The sequence below is a fragment of the Dermacentor silvarum genome, chromosome 9 (assembly GCF_013339745.2).
Source record: "Dermacentor silvarum isolate Dsil-2018 chromosome 9, BIME_Dsil_1.4, whole genome shotgun sequence".
Taxonomy (NCBI): domain Eukaryota; kingdom Metazoa; phylum Arthropoda; class Arachnida; order Ixodida; family Ixodidae; genus Dermacentor; species Dermacentor silvarum.
Window position 1 is genome coordinate 134,171,963 of NC_051162.1, and position 21,930 is coordinate 134,193,892.

The following is a 21,930-nucleotide window of genomic DNA, read 5'->3' on the forward strand; positions in this document are numbered from 1 at the left end:
CCCTGTAACTTCTGGTGTCCTGCAGGGATCAGTTCTTTGTCCTCTTCTCTTTTTAATTTCTATTAATGACTTACCCCTACATGTATCTTGCAAGATATGAATTTTCGCCGATGACTGCGTGATTTACCATCCAGTTTCTCATGTTACTGACGAAAACACCTTACAACAAAGTCTTAACAACGTGCAATCTTGGAGTGAACATTGGCTAATGTCTCTTAATCCCAACAAATGTAAACATATATCTTTTAACCACCGCCGTAACCCTTTCCTGTCCTCTTATACAATAGTAAACGTTTCCAATAGTAAACACTTTCTCATGATCTCAGTTGGGGTACGCATATTTCCAACATGCTTTCATCAGCTAACAGAACTTTTGGCTTCATGAGACGACACTTGCATGACGCCCCACAGAACGTAAAACTCCTTGTTTTCAAATCCCTTATCAGACCGAAAGTTGAATACGCATCACCCATCTAGAATCCATATCAAGCCTATATTTCTAACGCACTCGAGTCCTTTCAAAACCGCGTCGTCTGATACATTCATTCATCCTACTCATATGACGTAAGCGTGTCATCCTTAAGAGCAACTATAGCCCCTTACACGTCGCCGCGCTACAGCCAGCCTTTGCCTCTTTCATAAGTTCCTTTACAGTTCCCTAATTCACGAGCCATATATCACACCACCCGCATGCATATCGCTACGAACTAGGCACCCATTACAAGTCTTACGGTCACGCTCCCATACAACTACTTTTTCTTCGTCTTTTTTTTTTTTCCCGCACAGCATCAGACTGGAACGCCCTTCCCCACCACGTCGCTGAAATCACTTGCCCGACATCGTTCTTCGAAAATGTGTCTTTGTTGGCTGAAAAATAATCAGCTTTTTCACGTGTCATTTTTTTCCCTTCTTTCTGCTTTTATGCACTTGTGAAATGTAGCTTTCTTGTACAGCTTTTCTGAATACCCGTGTTTATGTTTGCATTATCAACTCTACCCACCCCTTATCTAATACCCCTAGCAAAGGGGTCTTAAAGAAGTAAAACTGAACTGAACAGTGGAAACTGCTGACATATCGAGCTCTGGGAACATGTTGCTACTGACGATGAAACAGGTGGTGCTTCAATGGAGGAGTTTCCAAGAGTGGCAGTGCTGCCTCGCTCTGCAACTACGATCACCTACTCCGACGAATTGATCGTAGTCATGACAGAAGGGCATGTTGTGCTGTGAAGGCGACCACAGTAGCGGCAGTGACGACGAGATTGACTCTAGCCCATCTTTGACCCTGATGTTCAAGCAAAGTGCGCTGTGGTCAATTGAGTCGCTCATTGATTCCATGCATGCTAAAGCATTGCCACCAGTGTTCGCACTCCAGCTGGACGTGATGCCCACTGTGGTCATAAACCTAAAGCTGCCGTGAAAGCAAGTGCAAATTTCTGACTACATTCGAACCTCGATGTAATGAAGTACTTGCAGGGAAAAACTTTGTTATATCGTGAATTTCGTTAGTTCGACGTTTCGTTGATTCAGTGGAACTAAGATCGGGAAATAAAAATAGTTCTTCAAATCGAGGTTCCTTATATTGTCACCCAGCTAGTACAGCTAGAATAGTTGACCAGCGACAGATTGGCAAAAAAACGGCTGCCTTTAGCAATGGCTGGTCCTTGGAAAGCGCGCGCGCCACCACGAACTTCGTCGTTCTCGCCTCAAGGGGCCAGTGTCATCACGTTCACGTGCCAACTTATTTCCCGTCAATATCGAGGTTTGACTGTATTTCAGCCTAATGCTTGATGCGCTGTTTAGAGGTATAAACATTTTATTTTTCACTGCATACTTTCTACAACTTCTATACTTTAGTGCAAGTGGCAAATTTGGGTTTGGAGCTACAAAGATATGTACAGCAGCTTTTCTTTACGGCAGTCCAGATATAGGGGTGATCGGTTATAACAATCGGATTTGTCGGTCCTTTTGATATCGTTATAAGTGGACTACACTGTATTTCTTAAAGCTGGGCGAGTTGGTTACTGGATTTATAAAATGTGTTTGCAGCACAAAGAAAGACAAAAGTTAAAAACACAAAATGCAAATTAGAAATCATTCCAGCGCCTGTCCTGTGCATTTTGTTTGTGTTTCATCTTCGTTAGCACTATAACCATGTTTCACATGTTTGATTGCTGAAAGTACCAGCAAATCTGCACGAGCTTGGTTTAGATAATTTTTCTTTCAGCACTTGGATTTCTGAATGTTCTGCCAGTAGTTGTTTTCTTGTGCTTGTCTCGGATAGTGTGGTGAAAGCCATAGCTTCTTGTTTTCATCGTGAGGGTATGCCTGGGTCGATGTTGTGCCTTGGGTGAAAATGTTTCTGTGCTCATACAGGGGCAGTTCCCGGTGCACGTCATGGCCAGAGACAGCGCCCCTGACACCTTCAGGAAGCCTGGCAACAGCGCGAATGGCAACGCCTGATGACAGCACCTCAGGGGGCTGCAACAACACGAACAACAGCACGGAAGATGAGGATGGAGGCGACGACGACAGCAACCAGCAGCGGCCCCCGTCAGCCACCAGGGCTGCGCCCTCGCCCAAGTGCCTGCCTCAGGCGCCCCCTCTAGGTGAGCTGAAGTATAAGAATGGCATAGTTTCACCTTCAACCATTTTAAGAAGTCTGAACAAATCAGAGGGCTATCAAAGCAGAGCCTTGGTTTTACCACTAACAGTGGTAGCTGTTGCCTCTTTAGGCTTTTAAGACTTGATTTTAGGCTCTTTGAAACTTGAAACTTGGCTTTTCAAGCTTTGCCTGCATGACAGCACACATAAACTCATTCAGCATGATGAGCAGACAGGGCGACCTTTTGCTTCAATACATTTCCAGCACCTTCTTGGCATTATGCTTAGCGGCTGAGTAACAATGCTACAGTGGAACCTCGTTGATACGATTCTGCATAATACGTTTCTCGGGATAATACAGTTAAACCTGCTTATAACGAACCTCCATATAACGAATTCCTGAATAGAAGTTTTCTATTCTCCACCGTTACCCCATAGAAGCACATGTAAATACATGTGCTTCTATGGGGTAACCTCTACGTAACGAAGTGGCAGCGGGAGACCCCCTCGATATAACGAATTTTCCCCTCCGACAACCTAGAGATTTCGCCCCAAATTTTGTCATTTTTGCACAAGCAGCAACCAAAAGCACCTTCTCCGCCGCGACGGAATGCGAAGCGAGCACACGTGTGCGTGCGTGCGTGAGCGAGGCGGGCCTGCAACCCCTGGACCCGGCGATCTTGTCGCCGCGGGCGTGACCTTTGCCCCTCCCTTCATTCAAACCTGATCCTGCCGCTTGCTGCAGCTGGCCTAGCCCGCCAAGCCGGTACTCTCTCCTTTTCCAGTTGATGTTGCCGACGCGCTGGTACACACTGTGACACATCACACTCGATGAGCGCGGACACGCGCTGTCAAACGCTGGCGGCGTGTGGAAGCGCCACTGGAGAAGCGAGCGAAGTGACCTTCGTGCTGTTGTCTATCGCTTGAACGCAAACTGAGCACACAAAGATACGAGCCGCCGACGCACTTACACTGCTAGGCTCTGCCCCAACGCAGATCGCTTTCAAGATACGGCCCACGCAACCGTGCGCCGCCGCGCAGTACGCAGTTGATGCCAGAGTAACGCCACCCCGCTATCCCTCCCCCCTTGCTCCCTCGCCGGTGCCTCGAGCGTAACGGGAGAAGGCGCGCGTCCTCCCTGCTTTTCTAGCGCGCGCGAGATTTAGACGCGGTCGTCGGCTCCCCTCGCACGTTTTTACTCGCACATACAGCATACGGTGCGCGGCGACTGCGTTATTTCCCTTAGACTTTATACGGAATATGAATGAGCCAAAACCAATTTTAGGGCCACAACACGCCATAGACACCATCGTTATATAGCAAATACGGATCTCAAGGGCCATACTTTTGCTGGCAGAAACCGAAAATACGTCATAGTTGTCGCCCTCGGCACTTTGGGTGGCCAATGCCATCGTCAAGCCACCAAGCCAAGCGACATCAAAAGTCAAAATGGCCGCTCGGGCCGGCGCGGGGTGGCAGTTCGCAACGTATGATGTGGGAACGATCCCACAGTTGTGACGCAACAGCGGGGTTACCAATGCATTGGGTTCTAAGGGAGCTGTGACGGGACCGTCCGAAAACGATGTAACAGCTGTGAAAACGCAGCCCCCGGGAACGTAACAGTGGGGTTCAACTGTAACACTATACAACGCCATGACGCCATCGTGATGCTCGCTCTTCGTTTCCGATACCTCGCGCTTGTGCAAAACGACACACGTCCACGCATCCGGTACCTGGTGTGACATTCCAAGGATGAGTGCTTCGACGAAAACAGAAAACAGGTGCGCGTTACAACTGAGGGCGCGTTAGAATCGAGTAAATACGGTAAGCGTTTCTTTTTCGAATTTTCGTGCCGAACCTGCATATAACGAAATCCTCTTTATAACGAAGTTTTTCGGGAATTTGTCAATTTCGTTATATCCAGGTTTAACTGTACGTTTTTTCTTTTTTTCCCGATCATACGATTTAGTTGGATAATACGTTGAATGATACGATTTTCAGATGATACGCTTTATTTTGGGGTTCCCGTAAAGATCGTATCGAGATTCCACTGTACTGTTATGGCTTATTCAGTCCAATACAGTAGATTTCCATTAAACGGATCATGAAGCTATTTTAATGATATTGTACAGATGCACTGAGTCATTTGGGTAGGTCCTCTCTGTCCACAGAGATAAACTCTCTGTCCCACAGCAGGCATATAACTCGACTAGGAGCGCATCGCACACAGGAAAACCAAAGACGGGCACAACACGCAACACACGAGCAACAGACATGTGAATTCGACACTATACCCTACTAGGCTCACTATGCCGACTAAGTGCCGGCCGCGCCTTCTTCACTCGGACTCTCTCGTGCGCCTATGCATTGCGCGCACCCTCTCTGCTATTAGGTCAGAGTAAAGTCCGTAAATTACGTAAAGTAACTGTTGCAGAGAGCCAGTTGCTGTTTTTTTTTTTCTCTAGAGTCTGCGAGGTGCCTTTGTGCCGGTACTGGCGGCAAGGCTGTGGTGATACAGTAGAACCCCGCTGTTACGTTTTTCACGGGACCGTAAAAAAAAAACGTAAGAGCCAGGAAACGTAAGAGCCGAGAAATGGGAAAAATTGAAAAATGAGAGCAGTGGTGCTTGGCACACAATTTCAGTGCTAGCGCTTGAAAAAATCGTGAAGCGTTGCCTGGCGCATTTTCTCATGCCCCAGCAGCACGAGGCGTTTTTCGAGAAGCTGCAGTGCCGTGTGGCACTCGACATCGTCGCTTGAGCTCACGTACCTTCTGAGCAAATCTAGTGCCGTTACGGCCGACGAGGAGGTTGGATCCAGCAGCTGCTCCTTTTCCCCCTCCTCCTCCTCAACTTCGTCTTCACTGCTGCACACATCGGCACACTCGGCCACGATTTCGTCCACAGATAAAACCTCGGAGGTGACAACGGCGTCATCAATAGAAACGTAATCACTGTACGCGATTCCATCACCAACAGTTTGCATCGCTGTGCAGAGTTCGTCGCAGTCTGCGAAGGCTTCATCTCCAATGGCTTCTTCGGTGCCGTCTACACGCGCGCTGAAGCACTTCGCGAAGCAGTGCTGAACCGTACTTGCAGTGACAGCGCTCCACGCCGAAGCTAAATAGTGCATGGCATCTATGATTGTGATGCCTGTCGGCTGTTTGCCACGCTCCACATTGGCCAGAGATCGCTTTACAATGCATTTCCGGTAGAAGTGCTTTACGTTTTTGATTATGCCAGCGTCCAAGGGCTGAAGGTGGCTTGTGGTGTTGGCGGGCAGAAAAACCACCTTGATATTTCGTAGCGACTTGGTGTCTTTCGGATGCGCGGAGCAGTTGTCTAGAAAAAGAATTACTTTCCTGTCCTGGCAGCCCATCTTCGAGTCCATATAAGACAAAAACTCTTCAAAAAGCGAGCATGTCATCCAGGCCTTGCTATTGTTCCTGTAGTGGCAGGGCAGGTGGCGAATATTCTTGAAGCAGCGTGGGTTCCGAAATTTGCCGATAACCCAGGGTTTCATCAATTCGGAGCCATCTGAGTTGCAGCACAGCAGCACTGTTAAGCGTTCCTTGCTGCATTTTCCTCCGTGGTAAGCCTCACCTTTTAGGCTCAGTGTCTTGGATGGCTGCACTTTGAAGAAAAGGCCTGCTTCATCGGCATTGAAGATATCCCTGGGTGCGTAGCCGCTGATAACGGACGCCACGGTCTCTTTCCAGGCTGTCAACGGTTGCTGTGTCGACGCTAGCAGCCTCTCCATTGACCGTCCGGTAGCATATTCCATGCCTCTTCTTGAATCGGTCGATCCATCCGTTTGACGCAGAAAAACTGTCAATGCCCAGCTTGTCGGCAATCTCAATTGCTTTTTCTCGCAAGATGGTGCCGTCAAAGTTGACTCCTGCGGCCCTCGCTTGTTTAAACCACTTGAATACGGCTTCATCAAGCGGCGTGTGCTCCGCACCCCGGGCTTGCTTGCATCCGCCGGCAAAGTTTCTGGTGTTTTCTTCAATTTCGCTCCTTCTTGCGACAATGGTATTGAGAGTTGAAGGCGTTAGTCCTAGTTCCTTCGCTAAACACACCCTCTTCCGCGTCGGATTTTCTTCCACAGCGCGGAGGATATTCAGCTTCTCTTGCAGCGAAAATGCTTTTCGTTTTCTTGATGCCATCCTGGTGGTAGACTATGCTTCCACGGCAGTCAAACAAAGACGGCTCAGACTGGAGCCAAAAACTTGTTTCTGCACGTCCGTGCGGCCTGAACCGAAGGAGATGAGCGACGGAGCAAGGGAGCCACTACACACAGTCAGCCACGTTGATAAGCAGGAGCGTTTGGCGCAGCGGCAGGCAGACAACTTGGAGCGTCGGAGTTATAATGTCGAAGCGGAAGAACGACGCTAGCACAACCACCTCATGCGACGACTCGCAACACAAAGGCAGCGCGAGATAACTGCGGGAAGCAAGGACGGACCACTTGGACGCGATGACGATGAGTCCACGCCAACGCGACAGCTCTCTGGGCATCGGAAACGAATCTCGAAGGCCCTGCTTTTATATGCGTGCGCCGAAACAAATTTTAATGCTAAAAACTCGCCACCTATAAATAGTAAATACTGATCTCGAAGGCCATAATTTTGCTGGCGGGAGCCGGAAACGTAATGGGCGTCGCCCATTGTGCGGCTAATCCTACAGTCAAGTCAAGTCAAGCTACGTGAAAAGTCAATATGGCCGTCGGCACTAGCCGTTTAGAGTGTCGATTCGCGACGTAACATGCGGGAACGTTCCCACACTTGCGACGTAACAGCGGGGTTCCTAATGCATTGGGTTCTATGGGAGCTGTGCCGGGACCGGCCGAAAACGACGTAACAGCCAGGAAAACGCAGCACCCAGGAACGTAACAGTAGGGGTTCTACTGTAACAGGCTGAGCGTTATCACAGTCGCTCTTTCCATCAGGCCCCAAGCTACCATAATAACACGCAGCCAGTTCTTACTCGTCATGGCTGTGCCGTCAGCTTCTCAGTCATCAAACCCATCGCCACTGCCAGTGTGCTGCCACAGCACGTTTTCTGCTATTGTGGATGAGCTGCCTACAGAAGTTAGCAGTATAATTTTTTTTACATGTTCTCGGCGTTTCTCATGTGGCATCGTTAAGTATTTCCAACACATTGACGGGCAGTGAGGTTAAATGTGCTTGCTTGTATGCAAACACATGTGCGAGAGTAAAGAATTCGTCTCTCCGGAGAACTACATCATGGCCGTTCAATCGTGGGACTGAACAGTTGCAAAGTTTGGGGTGCGTTCATTAGCGAGGAAAAAAGAAATTAAGATTTCTTGCGACCAATCTGGGGGTGCGTACATTATGCGAGTGCGCTCATTATGCGAGTGCGCTCATTATGCGAGTAATTGCGGTACATAGCGGCACGCGTGACGTCTCGGGTGAGCAATCCAAGTAGCTACCCACGTTGTGTCATTCATAATTTTTCCAACTTTATGGTAAATAAATGTTGTTCATAATAGTTGGGATGTTGGTTCAATTGTTTCTATAAAAAAAAAAAGTTACAGAAAGAGAATACAGAATGATTTATCACTACACTCAAGCACTTCTGGCACACAGGAAGTGTGGCCTAGAGCACTGCCCGGGCCCGTTTTACATTGGCGGCCCGGGCCGCCCGAGCCCGATCAAAACTTTTATGGTGAGACCCAGGCCCGGAAATAATCCGTTACCCGCCCGGCCCGGCCCGCCACCCCTTTACCTTAAGCCTGAGCCCGGCCCGAGCCCGACTCGAAACCGGCCCGAACCCGGCCCGAGACCGAAAAATACATGTTTTTCAGAGTTGAGAAGCCCGAGAATAACTCGCATAAAGCCCGAGCCCGGCCCGGGCCCGGGTCAAAAAGCACACTCCGTGCCCGAGCCCAGCCCGAGCCCGTGAAAAAACTCCTCTACCTGGCCGGCCGGGCCGGCGGCCCGGGCTTTCGGGTAAGCCCGAGTCCGTGCAGTGCTCTAGTGTGGCCTGCTTGTGTTAGAACATGGTCCGCATTAATGGGAGCTGTGCGGTTAGTGTTCGTTGCGAGGTTTCTTTTTTTGAGCACCATGGATCGCCCTTGTAACATTGTGGGCTGCAAATCTAGCGATCAGCGACATGTCAAGCTGCAACATTATGTCCCTCAGCTAGGCAACAGGCAAGCAGAGTGGCTGCTGCGCATCAGGCTGTCATATCCAACCAATCAGCACCAGGATCTACGCGTTTCTGGCCGTCACTTCATGCTGAAGGATTCCTACCACAATAGAGAGCTTTAGCATGTCTGGAATTCCTGTAAGTGCAGGCTGACTGGGTGTTTTGCCGGATGGGTGGAGACTCAAACATAAGCGGCCTGCAGGGTGCAGCCGCCTGGTGGTGCAGAGCTCAACCAGTCAAACTCAAAGCTAATGCAGCAGTAACCAAGTGCATTCTACTTTACTGCTGGCATAAATTTTTGGCAGCAGGTAATCGTGAAAATGTTGTCTTTAAATGTTTCAAATATTTTGCACTTGAATACAGCAATATTAGCTCTTTGTTTGGCTGGTTGAGCTCTGCACCACCATGTGGCTGCACCATGCAGGCCGCTCGCGTTTCATGCTTCCGCCCAGCTGTCAAAACGCCACCTCCATTTACCCGAATACTGGACATGCTCGGCGCTGCAATGGAACGCTCGCAACGCACGCTGCTTGGATAGTTCTTGCTGGGGATTGGGGAGGCTTCGTGCTCTGGCTCCAAGACAAATGGAAGTAGACAACATGACGTTACATCATGATGCAGAGCCAGGGAAGGTGGAGATTAGCCCCTATCACTCGGCAAACAAGTTGAGAAGGAAAAGCATGGCTAGGGAGGATGGTAACTTGTAACCATCCGTAGCTCTGTGAAAATGAGACGCTTCGCTTAAATTGTGGTGTGAATGTTTTACTGTAGCTGTACCCTGCGCGTCTGCAAAATTTGTACAAACTGTTTCAGGGACCCTTTAATTCGACTCTGGTTAATTTAATTTTTCGGTTAGTTCGATTCCGACTAAAGGTCCAGGCCGGCGTCCATGCATTTCAATAGGCCCAAGCTTTCGTTATTTAGATCCTAAAATTGACCAATTTTGATTGCTCGGAATGATTAGGTAGCTTCAATGGTTGCGAACATCACCAGCACTGTTCTCATTGATGAGGACTACAATTAAGCGAGGGAAATACTGAGTAGTTCATCTCTCAGTTCTGAGTTACCAGACAGGTCAGATTGGTTGCATGCATTGACTGTGCTTTCATGTCTGTGGCAGTGCTTTGACAGAGCTGAAATACAAGCTGACCTGGCTTGCATGCATGCACACATGCATGCAGCAATGCAGTGAAGAGCTTTCCTGACCATATTTGAAATCGCACTTCTTTTCTGGTGCATCTGTTTTCTTAAACTTCCAACTTTCAGGCATTATTCCTACTTGCAGGCCATCCCTCTCAAGTCCAAATCATTGGTGTGATATTTGTACTATTATATGTTCTTGAAAACTTGTCTTCTCTTTTTTCCTTTTCTGTTCCAAAAGAAGTTTTGTCGTGACCATGCCACATCCAGTAATCGTGTTCTCTAGCATAGCACCCAAGATACTTCCTGCTAGTCCAGGTTAGGTCCTGGTGTCATTTTATAGATTTGATGATTTAGGGAGTTAAAATTCTGAATCAGAATGGCAAGGCTGAGTGAATTGGTAGGCTGACATTGTCTAAATCAAACGGAGCAAAGTAGCAGTGTCCCTGTTGTCCGTGTCTATTGTCCTTCGTCCACTTTGTGCTGTTTCATTTTGATGGAGTTAAATTGCAATACATTGCTGGACTTCAGCGCAGAATTATACTGTAGAATGGGTTTATTACACCTTGTTATGATGAAGTTAAATATAATGAAGTTCTCGATATAATGAAGTATTTAACTTTTCATAACTTCTTTTGTTCATAGAACACAGTGTATTTAATAGATCAAGTGCTCGCGCTGGGGAGAGGGAGTGAGGGGCAGGTTGGCGCGCATCACCTTTTCTGGCACGGCCATGGCTGTGCACGGCTTAGCATATCTGCAGCACGTGTGCCCTGTTTTAGAGGTAATCTGCCACGTGTGCAAAGAGAGGGCGTGGCATCTGTTGTGCTGTCTTCCCACTCGTTTAGTATGGGAGGTTACGTAATCTCGAGTTTTGTAGACGTGTTGAAACGAGAGGCAGACGAAGCATTCATGATAGCGTCATCTCACTGCAGGTGACATTATCATCCACAGGGGTGGAGTAGATGTGAAAGCGTAGCTGCCTTCGCTTATTTTGTACTGCTGATGTGACAATATCGTCGACACGGCATGAAACCGTATCTTTCGTCATTGACTCAGAAATTCAACCAAATTGTTTTTTCTCATTCAGATTTGCTTTCTTTGATTGCCCGATATGGAAAATGTTGCAGCCCCTTCCGTGTTAGAAAATTTATTGGTGACCTCTTATTTGCTTCAGTACAAAAATATTTTCGTATAACGAAGGAAATTGCCAATTTTATTGACTTCATTATAACTATTTTGGGAAAGAGTGCAGACCACAAGGAGGCCATGAAATGATTGAAGTAATGGTGATGTGTATGTACGTGAGTATGGTGCCAGTCCACCTGTCAGATAAAGACCTTTCATTCCTGTCATACTAGTGAGGAGGATGACTTAGGTGATACGGTTTTTACTGTTTTTTGACAAGTGCCGCTGCACGTATTCTTTAGTTTGGTTGGTTGATAGTGTTGTGTCATCTTGATTAGGCCATCAGTGTGTGCATGCTTGTGAATAAAGATTAGTTGGGAGACAGGGCTCTGTATCTGTTCTCGTTTTCATGATTTCTCTAATTCTGTGCTGAAAGGTTGCAACGGCTATTCGTAGAATGTGACATTGCGCATGATTGGGCACCTGGAAGTTCCATTCACTGACTGCATTTGTGTGGACACGGAGGAGTGTTGTGCAGCTGGTAAATGAAATGTCCCTCCTGTGTTCAGGTCCCCCTCCACCCTTGAATTTGACCCTACGTCCCCCAGCACCAGCTAGAAGCCAGAGCGCCTCCAACTCGCCGCCACCACTGTTGATGCCGCAGGGGTCACCGCTCGCCGATGGTAAGCACCCTGGCTCCAAATTTTCATGACCCAAGTCTAAGCGCTGGGCTTTGTGAAATAGGCACTACACACCTCAAAGCTAAAGAATACTTCATATTATAAAGGCACAATCAACTGTTTTCTGCATGTGCAGTCAATGTTGGATTTTTCAGACTCCCTAGGTGTCGCGAAAACTTCCGAAAAATCGGGCTGTCCAAAAAAATGAATGCATAGTTTTTACTGCTTTTAAGGGCTCAAATTGCCATACGCACGTCTGAAATAACCCTGAAGGCATGCCAGTACACTTATAGTCAGATCGGTGCTCATACTGTCACGGGAGACAGCGGGTGCGCATGTGTATAATTAAAGAATGTACATACTGTGTCCCGCGACAGGGACCCCTTTCTATTCTTGGTATACTCGACTCTGTGACAGTGCTGTGTTACGGCGAAGCTGACTTTTGGGAACCAAAATTTTAAACACTTGTTCCTTGCTGTACTTTGCACGATTCAAAGCTATCCGTAATGATGCAAAAGGCGGAGTCTAGCTGGCAGTGTCAAATTCTTTCAGTGAAAAATACGGTGCCGAACAGCTGGCAGCTAGGCCTAGCATTGAGTGGATCAGTGTGCAAGAGCACTGGTTCATGGCTGCAAGATAATCAGAATGGCGGCGGTGGTGGCTTCGATTAATGTCGTTTCGGACCTGCGGTCATGGCACAAAGTAAATTATTGGGCATGTCTGAAAAATAGGTCGTTGACTGTAGTGTATTGGAGTGCACTGCAGTGCCCAACCACTGCGAAAAGTTATGCGATACCAATAATTACTGTAAAAAAAATGAGAGAGAGCCACTGACACGGTTGTGCTAGTTCTTTGAAGATACTCCCCAGTGTCCATGTTCCAACTTAATTTTTCCTTGCACACCTTGCACATATTTATTTTTCATACTCTCGGCCCGAAGGTATTACAGAAAAGAGTGGAGGTGATTGGGGACAAGTTCTTTGAATTTAGTGGCATCAAAGATGGCAGCGATGGCGGCAGGAAGGTGGTTCCAATTGTTCAGTTCTTAGTATAAATGAGTTAAAGTTGATATTGGTGCAGCTCGATGGGACAGCAACCTTGAATTGATGATCGGTGCAGAAGGACATGTAGGATGGTTGACGGAACAGGTGGTCTTTGAGGATGGGGTCAGTGTAATATACCTTGTGAAAAAGACACAGTCGAAGTAGTTTGCAGTGAGAAGCTAATCCTAATAAGCCAGGTTTTCTTTCATTCTTATTTATATTGATATGATTCGCATAAACTAAATTTTAAGCACGTGTCCACTGAAATGTAGTGCAGTGTGTCCTAAACGTAGTTATTTTGGTGTGTATGTAGTGCCTGTTGGGGTTGTGCAGCTGGGTAATAGGAGACATGGCAAGGAAAAATATGTTCGAGTTCAGGCTTCTCCCCAGAAATTTTTGAAGGATGGAAGGGGGGAGGGGGGGGGGTACAGCAAAATCTTGATATAACGAACTTCAGGGGACTGCAGCAAATTGTTCATTATTCTGAAAGGTTCTTATAGTGACAGGCCCAAAATTAACCATTTCGCCCATCAACCCATCAGTTTATCAATTGTCACCATATGAGCGAGCTATCCACAAAAACGTCGCTGTTGGCTCTCGGCCGTGCTGTTGCTATTTTTAATATATTCCGCTGCCATGCAATACTGCAGCATTGTGTATAGAGTGGCGTGGCAAAAGAGATGCTGACGCCGAGAAAACAACTGTCTTGCTAGAGGCGGATTAGATTTCTCCGCCTGCTTGGCTGGTACGGCCGCAGAAAGAATCGTGAAAGAAAGAAGAGGTGCAGGCAGAAAGAAGGACGAAAGAAGGAACAGGCGCCTCCATTGCTAGGTGGCTAGCATTCCTTGCCATGAAGACCACAACTGTCTTGCTAGAGGCGGATTACATTTCTCCGCGTGCGTAGCTGGTAAGGCCGCAGAAAGAATCGTGAAAGAAAGAAGAGGTGTGTGCAGAAAGATGGAAGAGGCGCCTCCATTGCTAGGCGACACTAGCATTCCTTGCCATGGACACTACAACTGTCTTGCTAGAGGCGGATTGCATTTCTCCGCGTGCGTAGCTGGTAAGGCCGCAGAAAGAATCGTGAAAGAAAGAAGAGGTGTGTGCAGAAAGAAGGAAGAGGCGCCTCCATTGCTAGGCGACACTAGCATTCCTTGCCATGGACACTACAACTGTCTTGCTAGAGGCAGATTACATTTCTCCACGTGCTGGTAAGGCCGCAGAAAGAATCGAGAAAGAAAGAAGAGGTGTGTGCAGAAAGAAGGAAGAGGCGCCTCCATTGCTAGGCGACACTAGCATTCCTTGCCATGGACACTACAACTGTCTTGCTAGAGGCGGATTGCATTTCTCCGCGTGCGTAGCTGGTAAGGCCGCAGAAAGAATCGTGAAAGAAAGAAGAGGTGTGTGCAGAAAGAAGGAAGAGGCGCCTCCATTGCTAGGCGACACTAGCATTCCTTGCCATGGACACTACAACTGTCTTGCTAGAGGCGGATTACATTTCTCCACGTGCTGGTAAGGCCGCAGAAAGAATCGTGAAAGAAAGAAGAGGTGTAGGCAGAAAGAAGGACGAAAGAAGGAACAGGCGCCTCCATTGCTAGGTGACTAGCATTCCTTGCCATGGATTGTGAAATGTGTGGTGTTGATAGTGACCGCGGTTTCATCTGCAGAGATTGCAGCCGTTGTGCCAAAGAGTAGTTTTTTGACTCGGTGCGCATGTCACCTGCATGCCTTCAGAACTGCATCACCACCACCCAATCCATGTTCGTCTTGATAGTGGTCACAGTTTCTTCTGCAGCGGTTGCAGCAAGCAGTAGTTTCAATTTGACTCAGTGCAATAGCTGCCTGCGCAATGTCACAAACATGGCAGAAGCTGTCAAGTATGAAAAGTGCTGGCTGCATCACAATGGATGGACAATCTGTTGGCAACCAGCTCACTGGTGAAAAAATAATGTGGATTTGCGCGTAAGTGAAAAGCGTGTCTCGAATAAAGACGTGCTGCAACCGTGCTGCGAAGGAAGTCGCGAGGCCTTTGCTGCTGCAAGCACTAATCAGTCCCGAGAGGAGAATTGCAGCTTCCGCACTGCGTTTGTGAAAAATAGAAACAGGCTTTGCGGATTCATTCAGTAAATAAAAGCATGTTGTCTTGGTAGTAAGCACTTGTTTATAGTTTTTTTTTTTATACCGTGGATAATTCGACATTCAGTTAATTCGGACATTTTTTTCGGTCACAGGAAATTCGAGTCAAAGGTAGTGGTATCTTCGAAAGTGATCTTGCGAGAATATGGCCCAATTTTTGTCAACGCATTGCTGTGTGCACATACGCTTGCCCGTGATCTGGTCAGCCAATGCATGCACCGTATCATCAGCCCCTGGAAACATAACCGAAGTCGACTGAGTTACGATAGCTGAATGATCGCGAGTTTCTTGCAGCAGTCATAGTTTGACACTTCCCTCATGTCATCACTGCCCTCCTCTGTGCTGATATCGAGGGTGGAGTTCGCACCACTTGAAACTGCTTGAAGAAATCATCCGGCAACCGTGTTGCTATTTAATTAACACACAAATGAAACACAATGGACGTGTGGGACTTGCACGACAAACAGCAAATGCAGCCAATGCAGCCCTTGAACGCTTAGCGGCTTGGCTTGTCATGCTAAAGTTTGGGTGCATTCGGCAAGTACTGGATCGACTAGGCTTGGCTAGTTTCGGTTTCAAGGGGGAGCCGGCGACATTGCTAATTACACATTAAAAACAAAATATAGCTATTTTTATTTGTGTCTGAGGCCAGATTGGCATGTTATCGTACAGCCGGGGTCCTAATATTGTTACGTGTGGAAAGACACACACGAAAGAAGCTATTTACAATATATTTACACTGGAACCAAAACCGCCAGGCCGACACCTTGCTCGAGCCAAAAGCCCAGACACACTTCATCGTCTTTCTCGCAGCGGCTCGTCTCTCTAGCATCTCTAGATGGTATCGTAATACTACCCCCCGGCGGCGAAAGCACCGTCACGGTGCAGTTAAATATCTAAGGCGCTTGGAGAGGTGTAGGGTTTGAGTCAGGCGACGTGGACAATATCACTGGTTGTCCCAGCGGAGGACGTAGTGGGCGTGGCTAGAACGATTTCATATGTGACATCGGTCACTTGGCGGAGCACGCGATATGGGCCTGTGTAACAGGAGAGCAGTTTTTCACAAAGGCCCACTTTACGCGATGGTGACCAAAGCAACACAAGGGTGCCCGGCGCAAAACGCACATCACGGTGACGGAGGTCGTAGCGTTGCTTCTGTTTGTCTTGGGACACTTCCAGACGAGCATGCGCAAGTTGACGAGCATGGTCAGCACGGGCGATAGCATCACGGGCATAATCGCTAGTTGAAGCCGTGGTGGACGGAAGCACAGTGTCTAGTGGTAGCGTCGGTTCTCGGCCATACAAGAGATAAAACGGGGAAAATCCAGCAGTTTCAAGACGGGAAGAGTTGTACGCAAAGGTAACGTAAGGTAGAGCCAGGTCCCAGTCACGGTGGTCGGTTGAAACGTATTTGGATAGCATGTCTGTAAGGGTGCGGTTCAAACGTTCAGTGAGGCCATTCGTTTGTGGGTGGTAGGAGGTGGTAATTTTGTGCTGTATTGAGCAGGCACGCATGATGTCGTCAATGACTTTGGACAAAAACATACGGCCGCGGTCGGTGAGCATTTGACGCGGAGCACCATGCATCAAAATGATATCGTGTAGGAGGAAGTCCGCAACATCAGTAGCGCAACTGGTCGGAAGAGCGCGTGTTATGGCGTAGCGGGTCGCGTAGTCCGCAGCGACGGCAACCCATTTGTTTCCTGATGTAGATTCCGGAAATGGGCCGAGAAGGTCTAAGCCGACACGATGGAAGGGTTCGGCAGGGATGTCGAGCGGCTGCAGGTAACCAGCGGGGAGCTGGGAAGGCTTCTTGCGTCGTTGGCAAAGCTCACAAGCGGCGACGTAACGCCGTACGGAACGTGCAAGGCCCGGCCAGAAAAAACGGCGACGTACTCGGTCATAGGTTCGAGATACGCCAAGGTGTCCTGCCATTGGAGCGTCGTGAAGCTCTTCTAGAACGGTTGAGCGGAGGTGTTTTGGTACTACAAGTAGTAACTCAGAGCCGTCCGGATGAAGGTTACGACGGTATAGAGTACCGTCGCGGAGGACGAAGAGGCGTAGAGTAGCATCGGCCGGAGCGTGTTCAAAACGGTCGATGAGTGCTCTGATGTAGGCATCACGACGTTGCTCGTCGGCGAAATTAAGGAGCTTGGATACTGAGAAAACGCAAGCAGCAGCACTGTCAATATTAGAGCAATCAGAGTCGTCAACAGGGTAACGCGACAAGCTGTCAGCGTCTTGGTGCATGCGGCCAGACTTGTACACCACGGAATATGAGAACTCTTGTAGCCTCAAAGCCCATCGACCAAGCCGGCCTGTAGGATCTTTTAGGGATGAGAGCCAGCAGAGGGCATGATAGTCAGTGACTACGCAGAAAGGACGACCGTAAAGGTAAGGCCGGAACTTCGCAACTGCCCAGACTACAGCAAGGCATTCTCTTTCCGTAATGGAATAGTTGCGCTCCGATGGTGATAGGAGGCGGCTTGCGTAAGCAATAACGCGATCCTGGCCACGCTGACGCTGGGCTAAGACGGCACCTACGCCATGACCGCTGGCATCTGTACGCAATTCTGTAGGTGCATCAGGGTCGAAGTGGGCGAGAATTGGTGGTGAGGTGAGAAGAGTGACGAGACGAGAGAAGGCGGTGGCTTCTGAAGTACCCCACGAAAATTGTACGCCTTTCTTCAACAGATTAGTGAGGGGTCTAGCAATTGCCGCAAAATCTTGAACAAAACGACGAAAGTACGAGCATAGCCCAACAAAACTGCAAACGTCTGCGGCTGCCTTCGGAACCGGGAAGTCTCGGACAGCACGAGTTTTGTCGGGATCAGGCTGTACTCCGGAAGCGTCGATGAGATGGCCCAGAACCGTAATTTGGCGGCGGCCAAAACGACATTTGGACGAGTTCAGTTGCAGCTTCGCCTTTCGAAATACATCAAGTATAGTTGTTAGACGCTCAAGGTGAGTGTCGAACGTTGGCGAGAATACGATGACGTCGTCGAGGTAACAAAGACACGTGGACCATTTAAAACCCTGGAGCAAGGAGTCCATCATACTCTCAAATGTGGCAGGGGCATTGCATAATCCAAACGGCATTACTTTAAATTGGTATAGGCCATCAGGTGTTATGAACGCGGTTTTCTCTCTGCGCATTCTGCTCTTATTGACTGCTCTGCCAGTACCCTTCGCCTTGAGTTGCCGCTTCTCGCAGAACCTCCTGATGTACCCCAGTGCCGCTTACGCCCCACCGGCTTTATTCGCCTGCCGGCTCGTCCACCTGCTCCAATCGTCACGGTTGCCCAACATCGCGACCCCGGTACCTCCACCAGGATGTTACGTGTGGAAAGACACACACGAAAGAAGCTATTTACAATATATTTACACTGGAACCAAAACCGCCAGGCCGACACCTTGCTCGAGCCAAAAGCCCAGACACACTTCGTCTTTCTCGCGGCGGCTCGTCTCTTTAGCATCTCTAGATGGTATCGTAATAATATCAAGTGGCAGGCTGTAAGGTGTACGAAATTTCGGAAATTTTCACGAAGACCATGGCTTGTCAAAAGCGCTTGGTGGTGGTCAGAAGTGCGTAGACATAGAGTGTGTAGGACGGCCGGTTGATTATTTCCTTTTAGGTTTTTTACGTTATAGAGGGTACAATTGATATTTTCTTGTAATTAAGCACCCAAGTCGCAACATATGCGGGAACATTGTGGAAACGACAACAAATCAAGGAGGACTCTAATATCTAGGTGTCTATAAGCCTTTAGCTGGTACCAGGCGTTAGTGATGTTATAACCGGGAAAACCTATGAATGAGGAACATACGAGCGGGGTTCTACTGTGTGCTGTTTTTCTGTACCTATTTTTTGGTTATGCAAAGAAACGGAAACCGGTCTAAACCTTTATTTTTCTCACTCTGAAGATTTAACCAGAAATGAACTGTTTTTGCTGAACTGGAAGCAAACAATTTTCGATTCGACACTTTCTGTCAACCAATGTCGTTTTAGTCTTTGAAATGCTTTTTGAGGGCCTTTAGACCCTGTGAACTATTTTGCACAAATGCTGCCATGAACTGCATGTGCTGCAGGCTGCGTGGAACGCTGTCGTCCCAACTGGCGTGGCGGTCGGCCTGCTGGAGTGCCTTTCCTGGCGCCCCTGTTTACCACCAGCACCACTTCGCCTCTGGTGACATCGGCTGCCACTGGCACCACAGGTGAGAAGCCTATGTTTCCTTTGTCCAGGGCCATGCAGTATCTGTGGCATTCTGCTGCGAAGCAGGAGACAACACAGGCGGAGCGATTGCCGACTCAGGCTGCCAGGCTGAGTTGCCTGCAGCAGACGCTGTATTCAACCTACTGCAAGATAACAGGCTAGGTCATGTGGTTTTATACTGCACTCACATGGAAGTGGGTGCAACAGAAAAGAAAGTGCGCAGGACAAGGGCTGACTCACAACTAAATTTTATTTGAAGTACATTTGCACATATATGCCGTATTTACTCAATTCTAATGCGTCCTTGATTGTAACATGTACCCGATTTTTCAGGGTCAGAAATGCAAAGGGCAGTCGCCCCAATTAAACCACACATCCCGATTTTTGTACTTCAAGCAAAAGCTAAATGCAGTACCCTTGGCTGCTCCCTCACTATAGTTTCATGGTAAGAGAAATACCGACTGGTTCTCACTTGGAAAAAGAAAATTTGTTGCATCTGATTGGTAGTGGACAGGCCATCAGTCGCCCTCGCTGTTCAAGGCCGCAGGAGCTTCTGGCACCATGGTACAGCAAAACACAGTCCTCAATATAGATTGGAAGGTAGGGGGAGGGATTTGGATACCACACACAGTTAAACCTGCTTATAACAAACCTCCATATAATGAATTCCTGGATATAACAAAGTTTTTCTATTCCCCGCCGTTACTCCATAGAAGCACATGTATTTGAGACCTCTACGTAATGAAGGGACAGTGGGAGACCCCCTCTAAATAACGAATTTTCCCCGCCGTCAACCTAGATATTTCGCCCCAAATTTTGTCATTTTTGCGCGAGTAGCAACTGGAAGCACCTTCTCCGCCACGACGGAATGCGAAGCGGCGGCGGCGCGCTTGGCGCACTTGAATTCACAGCGACTGCGAGGCGAGAGCGAGCGCACGTGTGCGAGCGTGCGCGAGGCGGGCTTGCATCCCTCGTCCCGGCGATCTTCCCGCCGCGGGCGTGACCTATCCCCCTCCCTTCATTCAAACCTGATCCCGCCGCTTGCTGCAGCTGGCCTAGCCCGCCAAGCCAGCACTCTCCTTTTCCAGTTAATGTTGCTGAAGAAAAAAAAAACTTTTTGTTTTTCAACGCGCTGGCAGCGCCTCTCTTTGGTTACTGCGCAAGTCTCTGCGCTTCACTTCACTAACCTAACACTGGATGACACTATAGGGCCGTTTACAGTCCGACGTAACGCGATTTTGTGATTTGTGATATTTTGTGATTACACAAAATATTCATTCTGGATATGAAGTACGGGGCATGTGTAACTGTAAAGAAGTGTTTAGAAGAACTTTTTTTGAGCGAGTTGGTACATATTAGCGAACATTGTTTAACTGCGCAAACAAACGGACCACAGAGACAGCATGGAACATGCACCGTACTTCATACCCGGAATGAATGAATACCGGACACTTCATCTGGTTAACCTGTCTGTCTTTCACCTCTTATTTTCCTTCCTTCCTTTCACTTCTGAGTGGATTTCGAAATAATTCTGAAGGCATTGTGCATTGTATTGTACAAGGGGTCTTAAGAGGAGACATTTATGTACAGTGTAGACCGCTTATAACGTAAGTCGCCGGAGTCGCGAATATCCGCACTATAAGTGGTACCGCACAATAACCAAATCAACAATTTTCAAGGCCCGCACATATGCAAAACATGTGCACCGAGCCGCCACGCGTATGCGACAGTCGAGGAATGCGGCTAGAACGTTTGCATTCAATTTACAGTCGAATCTCGTTAATTCGAACCAAATCATGCGGCGGCGCCTCCGACCGGCATTGCTCCGGCACCGCCATATAGAGCTTAGGAGAGACCCCTCAGTGTCGCGCGCGAACGAAACAAAAAAAAGGGGGGGGGATGCGACGGAAATTTCACCCTCTCTCAAATGGCAAGGTCGCCGATTCTGCGTTGCGTGGGAAGATGCGTGTACGTGCCGACGTCTCAGCCACGCTACCGTAGCCACGCGTAGAAAACGGCGGTGAGCCCTTCTTTCTCCTTTATGCTTCCTCTACTTTCTAGTCTCGTGTTGACCTTGCACGCTGCGGCTACGGCGCAGAGGGAAGCAGCGGCGCTGTCTCAGGCCGGCCAACGAAACTGCCCACGCCGGCAAACGCCCACTTCCCGATAACGGCAGAAAACGAAACTTCGGGGAGCTGGCGCCAGGCCGGCTGGAGCGGTGGCGCCTGCACGGCGGCGGGCGCACACGGTGACAGTCAAAAGTGAGGGAGCTACGAGGGAGGGCGAGGGGAGCCACCGAAGCGGCGGAGTTGCCGAGGTGAAATCCGCTTCCCTGCCGCACTCCTCCCTCACATTCGACGGTCTCCGCATGCACCCTTCGCCATGCCGTGCCGGCGCCGCCTGCTCCCTGAAGTTTCGTTTACTGCTGTTATCGTGAAGCGAGCGTTGGCCACCGTTGGCAGTTTCGTGACGTTCGCTCGCTATGCGCGCCGTGATATTTCAGGACTCGCACTCAAGATTCTGGTTTCAGCCTCACTGGCTGTTTGTTGGCACCACGTGCCCTTCTCCTCCACTTCGTCTTTCTTCCTCGAGCACTCCTTGGGGCGCCCGTTTGAGGGGAGCGTTCCCGCTGACTTCCGTACTCCCAGGCAGCCGCACTGTAACCGGTACAGTGAAAGCTCGTTAATTCGCACCTCATTAATTCGAACTTTCGGGTTAATTCGAACTGATGGTCATGGCCCGGCCACAATATATAGCCGTCTATGGGTTAACCAACTCGTTAGTTTACGCACGCATCGGCTCCTCTATCGATAATTCGAA

At 48.7% G+C, this 21,930-nt stretch overlaps 1 protein-coding gene across 4 annotated transcripts in view; it reads left to right on the forward strand.

Annotated features, from left to right (window-relative positions):
• Positions 1 to 21,930, forward strand: part of LOC119464411 (nascent polypeptide-associated complex subunit alpha, muscle-specific form) — an 85,446-nt gene that overhangs the window by 61,396 nt on the left and 2,120 nt on the right. For 3 of the 4 annotated variants that reach the window (XM_049656261.1, XM_049656262.1, XM_037725363.2), the window contains exons 7-9: positions 2,376 to 2,608; positions 11,610 to 11,723; positions 18,986 to 19,111. In XM_049656261.1, the coding sequence (XP_049512218.1) occupies positions 2,376 to 2,608; positions 11,610 to 11,723; positions 18,986 to 19,111 (473 nt within the window). The remainder of the gene's footprint in view (positions 1 to 2,375; positions 2,609 to 11,609; positions 11,724 to 18,985; positions 19,112 to 21,930) is intronic. The other variant, XM_049656263.1, reaches the window with a different exon arrangement.